The sequence below is a fragment of the Electrophorus electricus genome, chromosome 14, assembly GCF_013358815.1.
Source record: "Electrophorus electricus isolate fEleEle1 chromosome 14, fEleEle1.pri, whole genome shotgun sequence".
In the NCBI taxonomy this organism is placed as follows: Eukaryota; Metazoa; Chordata; class Actinopteri; order Gymnotiformes; family Gymnotidae; genus Electrophorus; species Electrophorus electricus.
In genome coordinates, this window is record NC_049548.1 from 21,096,127 (window position 1) to 21,108,409 (window position 12,283).

At 40.7% G+C, this 12,283-nt stretch overlaps 1 protein-coding gene across 9 annotated transcripts in view; it reads right to left on the minus strand.

The window, feature by feature from the left end:
- The window catches only part of arhgap44 (Rho GTPase activating protein 44), a 33,306-nt gene that overhangs the window by 15,939 nt on the left and 5,084 nt on the right, over positions 1–12,283 (minus strand). For all 9 annotated transcript variants that reach the window (XM_027031535.2, XM_027031537.2, XM_027031536.2 and 6 more), the window contains exons 2-13: positions 9,634–9,673; positions 9,312–9,431; positions 8,817–8,893; positions 8,624–8,735; positions 8,415–8,491; positions 4,231–4,345; positions 3,624–3,692; positions 3,345–3,426; positions 2,923–3,050; positions 2,507–2,618; positions 674–755; positions 114–194 (exon numbers count right to left, since the gene is read on the minus strand). In XM_027031535.2, coding sequence (XP_026887336.2) covers positions 114–194; positions 674–755; positions 2,507–2,618; positions 2,923–3,050; positions 3,345–3,426; positions 3,624–3,692; positions 4,231–4,345; positions 8,415–8,491; positions 8,624–8,735; positions 8,817–8,893; positions 9,312–9,431; positions 9,634–9,673 — 1,095 coding nt within the window. The remainder of the gene's footprint in view (positions 1–113; positions 195–673; positions 756–2,506; positions 2,619–2,922; positions 3,051–3,344; positions 3,427–3,623; positions 3,693–4,230; positions 4,346–8,414; positions 8,492–8,623; positions 8,736–8,816; positions 8,894–9,311; positions 9,432–9,633; positions 9,674–12,283) is intronic.

Here is a 12,283-nt window from a genome sequence, read left to right on the forward strand (position 1 = left end):
CAAATTAGTTAACTCCTTACACTGTCATTAATGGCACATTCTCACACATTAACTTATGGTAGAGTAAGCTCCTCCCACTGTAACCCAGTGATGGTATTTTAACTGTAATTTACCTGAAGTTGCTGTTGTTGGACTTTGGCAGTTTCTCACACACCAGCAGCAGGGCCTGCAGCTGCTTGTCCTGCTCCTGGACACTATAGCCAGAGCACAAACACCAGTGACGCAAACAGATAGATAACTGCTCACAAAAACTGAGCAACAGTAAAGCAGCTAGAGTTAGAGGTGAAGATCAGTTTTATTTCATAATTAAACTCTTCATATGAGATTTGAATGACTGGACAAACTATCTATGAATGTAGTCCAAAATCAAAATTAAAAACTAAAATAAAAAAAATCAGGTCTGCATCTCACAGATGAAAAGCAGATTTAATTGCCTGTTTACAGGTACAGGCACTGCTTTTAGTGTGAATAATAATAAACCTAAGTCTAAATAATAATAATAATAATAATAATAATTAAAAAAACACATAACAAGTAACAAGACTGTAATACAGTCATGTCTTTCCACAGAAGACTATAGATAATTAATACACATTCCTTTTTGGAATTATCATGGAGTTAGAAAATTGTTTCATAATTATCAGTAGTATGGAAATATCATTTGGCTGCTGACTTGGATGCTTGTATCCACTCATCATAAAGTTCTGAGGTCATCAGTGGCTCAGGAAGCTCCCGCAGATATGATTTCAGTGCACCTGGAGAGCACAAGGTCAGGGTCACAGCTGTGGCTGTGTCAGAGTTTATCACAATGTACTATCTGGGTTAGGGTTAGTTAGGTTAGGGTTAGGAGCAAATCTACACAAATTAGCAAACATTTACAGAATTTAATATGAAGTATATGTTTCAAAATATTGGTAATTTGATCTGATCTCTGTCCATCATAAGCAACATAAGGCTTATGCATTTTCTCTAGCTGTTACTTACCTGAGATTCTTTAAGCCTAGATGGCCTTCCCATGATGATAAAACAGGAGAAGCTGGTGACTGTGATGAATCTTTATATGATCCCCAATATGGATTAAATAGGTTGGGTGGGAGTACACCATTTGGAATACCTTAAAGGTTGTATTAAATTAAATTTTAAACTGTTCTGTGATAGGTTTGTGTCTTTGGTCAGAGCAAAAAAGCACTAATATGTTAGCAGAATCTCTGTTATGTGAGGCCTCATGAATCAGAGGTGTTTTTTCCAGCACATCCCACTGTTGCTCAGTCAGATTCAGATTTGGGGAATTTGGAGGCGAAGTCAAAATATTCAATTATTGTCATTTTCCTCAACCATTCCTGAACAATGTTTTCAGTGTGATAAGTCACAGCATCATACTGAAACAGGCAACTGCCATTATGGAACACTGTTACCATGAAGGGATGTACCGGGTCTGCAACAATGTTTAGGTAGGTGATACATGTCAAAGTCACATCCATATGACTGGCAGGACCCACGGTTTCCCACCAGAACATCTCCCAGAGTATCACACTGCCTCCACCAGCTTGTCTTCTTCATATTGGGCATCTTGGTGCCATCTGTTCTCCATGTAAGTGATGCACAGAGACCCGACCATCCACATGACGTAAAAGAAAATGTGTCCATTGTAGGAGCTTTTGGCAGTGGACAAATGAAGATCAGATTTAATGGCCTGATATGGATGCAGATAACAGAGGCTCTGTGATGCTTATAGTGTGAATAGCAAACATGGGCACTCTGCCTGGTCTGCGACTACATCAGCCCCATACACAGCAAGCATATAACACCAACCCCATACAGCAAGTATACATGTGTTCTATAACACCCTTCTATCATAGCCAGTATCAACCTTTTCAGCAATTTGTGCTATAGTAGCTCTTCTGTGTGATCTGATGAAACAGGCTAGCCTTCCCACTCCACACACATTAATGGTTCACAGGTATATGCTTAATTATAGCCAATCCTGGCAACACTTAGGATGGTCTGTCTGGTCTTGGAATCCTGGTGGACAGTAGGAGGTGATTTGAGCCTCTGGTGTTGTTACAAGTACCCTTCTGAGCAGTGCTCTTGTAATTGGACCCATGTCCATTCAGCTTGGTGACTAATATTCCTGACAGGAGTTTCCATGTTGTGGACAGGAATGTTATTAGTCTGGTGTTTGGCCCTTGTTGACCAGTACTGTCCTGCCTTCTGTTAACCAGCTTGGATGGGAGCTGTTATTCATCAGGTGGTTCATTTGATCTGCTAATGTCCATGCAGAGCTGTTACCCTCTATATATGCTCACTGTCTGTGACATCACTCGGATCTTTCACACAGAACTTTTCCGCTCTTTCTCCTTTTTTTCTCCTCTTTCTCTTTGTTTGGTGTGTGTATATACTATGCTATATCTTGGGTATGAAAATAGTGCTACATAAATGCAACTAAGAAACAAACAGATAAAGCCCTGGAGATTGATAGCGTGAGCACAGCGCAGTGGAACCTCACCAGCAATGGCATGTGGGTCGGTGGAGTACTCCTGGACGTCTAACACGCCACAGTCCAGTGATGCCTTCAGCTTCTTTAGCTTAGATGCTGATGGTGCCACGCGGAAAAGGCCCTGTACGAACACCCACAAACACACAAGGAACCAGGGAACATGGGTTCCGTGAAGTATGCAGTGAACATGGGTTCCTTGAAGTACCGCCAAAGCACTTTTCCCTGCTACATACTTTTTAAATGCAGCTGCATCTAAGTTGTATATGATGCTAGGACAGGTGAACTATAAATTATCTGACTGATTACCGGTGACCAGTGGGTACTATGGGTAACAGGTGAGGTGTGGTTATAGGTGAGTTATAGGGTATAATTGAGCAGTGGGGTACAAGGGAGTAGTGGGTACAGGTGAGGTGTGGGTAACATACCTCCTCCTGCAGACCCCACTCAAGCAGCATGGTGACACAGGCCTCGATAGGGAAGGCGATCTCACGGCCACTCACTTTCAGGTGTTCCTCCAGGGGTTTCCCAAAGCATGGCTTCTCCACCCATGCCTCTGCAATGGAGCAGTTCAGCTCAAACCTACTCAATAGTGCAGTTCAGCTCATACTTACGCAATAGTGCAGTTCAGCTCAAACTTACTCAACTCAGCCCAGTTCAATTCAATCTTATTTCAACTCGGGTACAAATTTTAAATGTATTGCTGTTCGGTTTAGTTACAATAGGTTAAACAAAATGGTTTTCAACTGACACTGAATAAACCATTTTAAGTGCCTTTTTTAATTATCACAAGCAATCTTTAATTTGAATGAATCATATAAATGATATGATATGAATCTCTGATTCTCACCTTGGTGTGCTTTAATCTGAGGAAGAATGTTCTTGAGCAACTCCAAGGATTTTCTGTGGTACTCTGCTTGCACCTCAATCAACTGGGGTGAGAGATGAAAAGGGTCAGAGAGGTAGAGAAACAGATTAGCAAAGACAGCGAGGGATTATCAGTGAGAGATATTAGCAAAAAGAGAAGCAAAGCAGGAGAGAGATTATCAAAGAGGGACAGAGAGTAGCAAAGAGAGATTAGCAAAGCAAGAGACAGATTAGAAAAGGGTACTGCTAAACACATACACACCATCTGGAAGTAGTTTGCATAGTCGATTTCTTTGGCCACAAAACTGTACATGTCTGCTGACAGCTGATCCTGAAAAAGAACAGAAAAACAGATCCAATAGGACATGTCACCCTTTGAAAAACACATAATTAAATAAATAAAATGATCATAAATAAATAGAAAATAATTCAAGGTACTACTACTCTCAATGTAGTACTCACTACAAGTGTCTCAATGTAGAATGACTGACACACTGTGTGTATGATAACTAAAATACTTTGACTTGCAAGAAAGCATTTCAAAAATTGTATGGAATATTCTAGTTCATTGCATAAATTACTCCTGAAATGAGATAAAATCCTAATGTACGGGGTCTTTAAGCAGATGTTCTCCAGATCTGCGTTTCAGAGAACATAGTTTTCTTTGGTCTTAGACACAGATAAGAACCATAGTCTGGATGAGCTGAATCGTGTGCTGTACAAGAACTATGAGACCATTCAGGGCAGATATCTAATCTTAGCCTAACTGTAGCTATTCTATAGGACATAAGATTTTGTTTACCAGTATATTATTTTCAAATTTTGGGAATTGTAAGAAACCCCCACTCTGCTGAAACACACACACCCACCCTGCAGATCTCCATGCGATTGGCTGCCTCCTCCATCTCTTCCCTGACGGCCTCAACCTTGGCTCCCATAGCCTGTTCTTTAGACAAAGCTGAAGACTTGGAGCACTGGTGCCATCTACAGGTCAGAGAAGAGCATAGTATGATAAAGGATGATTTGGGATTGAAATCTCTGAAAATTCAAGTCCATCTAAACATCCCTACTGCATCACCCATTCCATCTAAACACTCCCACTAAATTCTTTATGATCTGTTTAGAGGTGTGACTAAAGTGTTAATGAGATGTTACCTAGTGGCAATGTCTGGTCAGTTGTAGCATGTTGATTTAAAAATTCAAATTCTATTAACACAAATATTCTGACCACTAGTGTATATTGGCAACCTTTTCTCTAAATGCAGTTTGCATGAACAGGGACTACAACTTGCTGTCTGCCCACCTGCCTGTGACTAGGTGGGAGCAGCACAGACAGACAGTACTGAGTGTTTTCATCTGTATTTGACAGTACCTCATGCACACTCACCTGAAACACACTCATACATACTGGCACACTCACACACTAGCACAAACTCAGCTACTGACACTGGCACACACTGACACACAGGCCAGTGTTGGCCAGAGGAGGATGACCCCCACCCCTTTGAGTCTTGGTTCCTCAAGGTTTCTTCCTCATGCTCTAGGGAGTTTTTCCTTGCCACCGTCGCCCTTGACTTGATCACTGGGGGCTTGGACTTGGACATTTATAAATCTGCTTTGTGATGTTGTTGTAAAACATGCTATATAAATATTTTCTCGCTTTGACAGACCCCACCCCTCCAACAGACACACACTCAGCTAGTGACACTGGCATACTCACACTAGTACTTCATTCAGATTTCAGGACCTGCTCAAAAGCATTTGTTAAAAAGCCACTGAGTCTTTAACCAGGGTTCTATGGTTACCTATATATATATATATATATAATATATTTGTCATTACTCTGCATTGAGAAGAAAATGTTTTACTCAGATTACACTGACAACTGAATCCAATTACACTAGTACAGCAATTAACCAACAGTCACCTAGAGCGCAAAAATAGCAGACAAATATAATTTTGATCTGACACTGAACAGTCCCATCAAGGGTTACTGTGCATGTGCACATCACTTCATTTGTTTAATAGTTTCTTGTTTTTTAATAGTTTTTAAAATCAATTCAGTTCTGTTTTTGGGACCCAACATTGTGTCCAGCTAGGATTTCTAAAATCTCTCAAATGTCTGGGATTTGTCTTTCCTTCTATATTGATGACGCTGATCATGTTGATCAAGTTGACGTTTGCTCCCTACAGTCGCCACACACTGTGAGGCTGTTTTTGCCTTCTTGCATGACACAAATGCTCAATCATGTACACAACCTACACACAACCATTGGTCAGACTGCTTCTCAGCATGTGTAGATGCTTAACAGAAGCGTATGGCCAGAGAGGATCATTCTTTATAGGTCCACCACCACCATCCCCACACCCTGAAATTGGGAACCAAGACCCAGTGAGTCCATGCACCAAGCTCATCACCAGAGCTGCTGACCTAAGACTGAACATCATGGATATGCTGGGAACTAGTTCTAGCAGACTACCAAGACCAAGTGAAGTACCTGAACAGCTGCTGAGAGATGTGAATGCAGAATCTGACTTCTCAATATATGGCTGAACACATCTGTATTCACTCTTGAATACTCATGAATACTATGAATACTCAGTTTAAAATATCCTGTTGCACATGTGACTCCTAAATTAAAATCAAATTGAAGTTAAATTTTTAGAAAAGAAGGAGCAGTTGCTTGCATTTTACTCACACTGAAGAAACACAGTTTAACACAACACTGAATGAAACTATGGGGTCTACTCTGTGTGTGTGTGTGTGTATGTGTGTGTGTGTGTGTGTGTGTGTGTGTAGTTTGCTGCAGGTGTTCTGATAATCACTGATGATGTTCAGTTAATCTTTTCAGGATAAACATAAAATATGTTCAATTAGATTCAATATATAAAATGTTTTGAACAAACTTAGAGCTAAAATGCTTGGCAAAGTCTCAGTCAGGTATCAAACTGAACACAGTCTTGGTGTTTCGACCCCAGGTGGGTGGTTTTCTGTATTTGTCCTCCATGATTCAAGTTAAGTGTCTCGTTGTCAACTGTCTCCATCTGTGCGCCGCAAAAGGTTTTGACTATACTATCTGATTGCGGTGCCCTTTGCTCCGATTGGTTGTTCCACCTCACCCCGACTAAAAACTTTGTTTTTGGTTCTGGTACAGTTGTGTACACTCGAGGCCAAAAGCTAAGACTAGCACAAATTTTGGTTTTCACAAAGTTTGTAGCTTCTGTTTTTCATGGTGGAAATTTTCATCAACTGTTGATTGTGAAGAGTGATCAGATGAATAGTAATTAATTGCAAAGTCATTCCTTGTCATGAAAATTAACTTCATCACAAAAATTACTACATTCCAGCCACTGCATTTCAGCCCTGCCACAAAATGGCCTGTTAACATCATTTCAGTGATCTTCTCGTTAGCTCAGGAGAAAGTGTTAACTAGAACAAGGTAGTTGATATCACTCTGTCATGCTGATGAGAAGAGCAGACTGGTTGCTTTAAAAGGGTGGTGGTGCTTGACATTTCCTTCAGTTAACCATAGTTACCTCCAAGGAAACACGTGCAGTCATCATTGCATTGCATCAAAAGGGCTTCACAGGCAAGGACATTGCTGCTTGTAAGACAGCACCTAAATCAACCATTTATCAAATCATCAAGAACTTCAAGGAGAAAGGTTCAACTGCAGTGAAGATGGCTTTAGGGATCCAAGAAAGTCAAGCAAGCACCAGGACTGTCTCCTAAAGGGATAAAGCTACGAGATCGGGTCAGCACCAGTGCAGAGCTTGCTTAGGAATGGCAGAAGGCAGGCGTGAGTGCATCTGCACGGACAATGAGGCGAAGGCTTTAGGAGGATGGCTTTGTGTCAAGAAGGGCAGCAAAGAAGCCACTTCTCTCCAAGAAAAAACATCAAGGACAGACTGACATTTTCCAATAAGTATAGGGATTGGACTGCATAGGACTGGGGTAAAGTTATTTTCTCCAATGAAGCCCCCTTCAGACTGTTTGGACATCTAGAAAAATGATTGTCCAGAGAAGAAAAGGTGAGCGCTACCATGAGTTCTGCATCATGCCAACAGTGAGGCATCCTGAGACCATTCATGTGTGGGGTTGCTTCTCATCCAAGGGAGTGGGTTTGCTCAAAATTCTGCCTAAGAACACTGCCATGAATAAGGAATGGTATCAAAACAACTTCTCCCAATGATCCAGGAGCAATTTGGTGAGGAACAATGCTTTTTCCAGCATGATGGAGCACCATGTCACAAGGCAAAAGTAATAACCAAGTGGCTCAGTGAACAAAACATTGACATTTTGGGTCCATGGCCAGGAAACACCCCAGATCTCAATCCAATTGAGAACCTGTGGTCAATCCTCAAAAAGATGGTGGACAAACAAAAGTACAAAAACTGTGATCAACTCCAAGCACTGATTAGGCAAAAGTGGGTCGCCATCAGTCAAGCTTTTCCCCAGAAGTTGATATCCAGGATGCCAATGCGAATTGTAGAAGTCTTAAAAAAGAAGGGTCAACACTGTAAAAAATAAACATCTGACAAAAGGATTTTTAAAAAAACAGGCAGTAAACTTTGTGAAAACCAAAATCTGTGTCGGTCTCAAAATCTTTGGTCACGACTGCAATTCTTGGTAGTGTGTATATCGTTGTGTAAACGTGTTTGGACTAGACCTCCGGTATTCTGACCCTGGCTTTGTTCCATTGATCATTGTTTATGCCCCATATGGAACTCTCTGTCCTATACGTTTGTGATAGTTTGGGAAGTAGGGTGTTTATTTTGAGCTTTCTTTTTTTTCTTCTGTTTTTAGGGAGTTAGAGCAGGTTATTGTTGTTTATATTTGTTATTTCTGGGATTTATGTTTGTTATTTTGGCACCGTCATCTCCTGAAGCACACCCCTCTATAAAATAAATATCCCTTTTTTCTTCGCTACATCCTTTTACACCCCCCCCCCCCCCCACTTTTCATGTTACTGTCCGGAGCCTAGATTGACTTGTAACACTAGGTATCAGAGTGAGCACAGTCTAGGCATCCGAGTGAACACCATGTTCTCACCGTGTCCGTGCAGAGTCCATATCCAGCACCAGCTTGGCTAAGTGTTTCCTCTGTTTTTGGATATTGGGAATTTCAACCTGTAAGAAAGCAGGAGCCCTCATTAGCCCCCAGTACTTCAGTAATGAGAACAGCACTAGAGCAATACACTGAGCAGGATATAAGAAACAAACAGGACAGAGGAACATGTGATGAAGTTCACACACACACACCTCGGCAAGTTCGTAGAGTGGCTCTATGACATCTCTGTCAATTTGGCCTTCGAACAGCAGAAGCTCCTGAGCCAGATGGTCCTGTGTCTCCCCACACATCTGTAGCATCTTCCTGCAAGCACATTTACAACAGTGGAGAAAACTGTGTGTGTGTGTGTGTGTGTGTGTGTGTGTGTGCGTGCGCATGTTTTACCCCAACAGTGAGTCATCCCCCAGAATAGTTGCTCCTTCCATAAGGCATTGCGCCAGTGTTGTTAGTGCCAGTTTTTTCTACATGGGAAATAAACAATTGCAATGTGAAATCATGCACACACACCTCAAAAAACAGAATAAACTCAAATGCTCACTGCTCACTAAAATGTTATCATGCCTGTAGTGTCTGTGACCACACATGTAGCATCTGTGATCACATGTGTAGCGTCTGATCACGCATACAGAGTGCAACCGAGGGTATAACCTTAACCCTAACCCTAGTTCCTCTATCACAGACTCTAAAAGAGTGCCTGTGAAACACTGTTGCTGTCAAAGTTCCTCACTGAGTGCAGGTAAAGATTGTTTGGTGGGTCAATACTCAGCACACACATGGACACCTACCACAGTTAACTCAGGACTTACACAGACATCTATCCTATTTAACTCAGCACACACACAGATAATCTACCCCAGTTAACTCAGAGTAGGGCCATACCGAAGGAGATCGCAAAGACCTCTTATCCATATCGACTCCTTGTTGCCCCTGGAGACATGCTGTCAGCTTCTTATGTGCGTTGTGAGATACCTGTTTTACCAGTTCCAAACGCTTCTCAACCTGCAGTGTACACAAAGAGCCACACCCCACACACAGGCGTGCACACATGCACACACCCCACATGCGCACAAAGGTGCACACACAAAACAAGAACTTCTCTATTATTATTCTCCACCTCAGGAAATGATAACTATTTGTTTTAATTTCACTGCTGCAGTGAATAGGTCATGTTTACCAAACCAACACACGCACACACACTTACCTGCAGTAAATCATCACTTAACACCTCAGTTTTTTCAGCCCTAAGAGGATAGAGGTGAGACAAGAGACAGAGGAAGCCATACATAAAATCATGAATTAGCATATTAATGACACTGCATAAAAACAGGAACGATAATAATAAACATTATTTATTATTTATTTATTTGTTTGTTTGTTTGTGTTTGTTTATAGCACTTTTCATATTGAGTTTACCGAGCCTTGCACTTTTCATTTTGAGTCCAAAATCTTGTTTTACACAGAAAAGGTTAGCTGCTGATAAAGTACATACAATTTAATCTAAAATCAATAACATAGAAAGAAATTCTAATAAAAGGCTAATAAACCATGCTTAAGCCAGGCTAAACAAGTTTGTTTAAATCTGGATTTAAAGGAGTCACATTATGCTCATTTTCAGCATTTATAATTTTAGTTTTGGGGCCTACATGTACCAGAGATTTATAAACACAATTTTTCATTTATTCTCATACTGTAGATCTCTCTTCTGCCTCTGACTGAAAAGCTCTGTTACAGCTCCTGTATCTTTAATTCCTGCCCAGTGATGAGCCCAGTGTGTTCTTGGTCAGCCCACGCACTCTGAAATCCAAGCACCGAACTGCACAAGGTTTTTGAAACAGTCCTCCCTGAAATGCCAGTCACACTTTAAAATTCTTGGAACAGTGGTAAAAATTACTTTCAACCACTGACTTCTTTGTCACCCTGTTTGGCAGATCTTGCAAGAGAGATTGGCCCCACAACGCAGAAGCAAAGCATCTTCTTAAAATGACTGCAAAACTGAAGAAACTCTTTCCAGCCTCCATTATTTGCTATACAGTGTGTATGCCAAACTCACAGGTAGGCAGGCAGTGAGGATTGTGTTACGAGATTGCGTCATCTTGTAACAAAGTAAAGAACTGGAATTCAAACAAGGCTTTTCAGATAGCTGAGAAAAATTGGTTCTGTGGAAGAGTTTTACTGCCTCTAGCGTGTACTTTGTAACTTTTCAGACCATTTACATGTACAAAACACTATATAACACACTAAAGGAAACACATTTACCTGATGCTTTTATCCAAAGTGACTTACAATTATGACTGAACGCAACTTCAGTTGTTGAGGGTTAAGGGTCCTGCATCTCATCTTGGGTGGACACTGTATAAGTACTGAACTAAAGTACTGAACTAAAATGAAAGTACTGAACTAAAATGAAATGATTAAGTGGTAATCAATGATCACTCTTCAAAGACAAGAAGTGATGAAAAAAAGACTTGCTGTGAGTTTGTTAGTGTTTCTGCATGCTGATCTAGAGAGCCACAGCTCCCCCCACATACCTACTCTCACACAGACCCACCCCCCCACACATGCACACACACACACACACACCTCCCTTCTTTCTCACACACACACACACACACACACACACACACACACACACACACACGCTCACACACACATGCTCACACACACACACACGCTCACACACACACTGATCCAGAGAGGAAGTGAGAGAGTGAGAAATGAAAAACATCCAGAGAACGAGACCTGACAGACAGGTGCTAGAGAACGAGACCTGACAGACAGGTGCTATCAGCATTGAGCAGTTAAAAACATACAAACACACATTTAAATACATTTTACACAGACTACAACTTTTATTTTATGTTTCAAGTCCTTAACAGCTGAGCTCCTGCACACCTCGCTGAGGCCCTGAAGCATCATAACCCACCCACTGAAACCGTCATAACCCATCTCTTGCAACTCAGATGGTGGAAGAGAATATAGCTCTTAAACTTTGGAATAGTGTTCCAGAGAATATTCGGAATGCAATAGTGGTGTTTGTAAATCTGGACTCACTTGTTTAGCCTGGTTTATATGCATCTTACCATTTCTCTCATTTTGCGGAACTTTATTTTTGAATTTGTAGTAGGCTAATGTTATTCAATTCATATTCTTTACCGTGTAAACAGTATTAACTGTTTAGATGTAAAGGATTTGGACTCAAAATTAAAATATTTTTTATTATTATTAGCAATAGCTAACAAAGTAACAAAGTGTTGACAATATGAGAAGTTTGACACATTGCATCACGCTCTAGTAAAGGGTTAGGGTTAGGGTTAGGGTAAAGGTCTGGACGGGAAAGAAAAACTAAGAAAGACAACTGTTCCTCAGAGTTCCAAACAACTGAGAAAGTTTTAATTAGTGTTTAACTACAATTATTTGAAAAAGGTTTGTGGATCTCTTTTCATAGTGCATTACACAAATATTAATTATGCAGCATACTGGTTCTCAATTAAAATAAAGTTCCCTTACAGTGAATATTATATTAGCTTCTAAAATATAGTATTGAACCTTTATTGTTATTTAGTATATAGTATAAATCCACTAGTGCTCTCCACATCACAAACATGGGTTCTTTATTAACACACAACCGCAAACATTATGCCTATGTGCATATGTGTGTGTACTATGCTGGGTGTATGTTATGGGAGGGGTGTGTGTGTGTGTTACTATTCTGAGTGGGGTTTTTTTTGGGGGGGGGGGGTTACTTTGTAGAAACCACTCTGAATAATCAAAAACTTTAAATCAAAATAAGGAATGAAGGCTTTATGGAATAGGGAAAAGCACAGTTTCTTGTTCAAGGGCACAGAACCCAC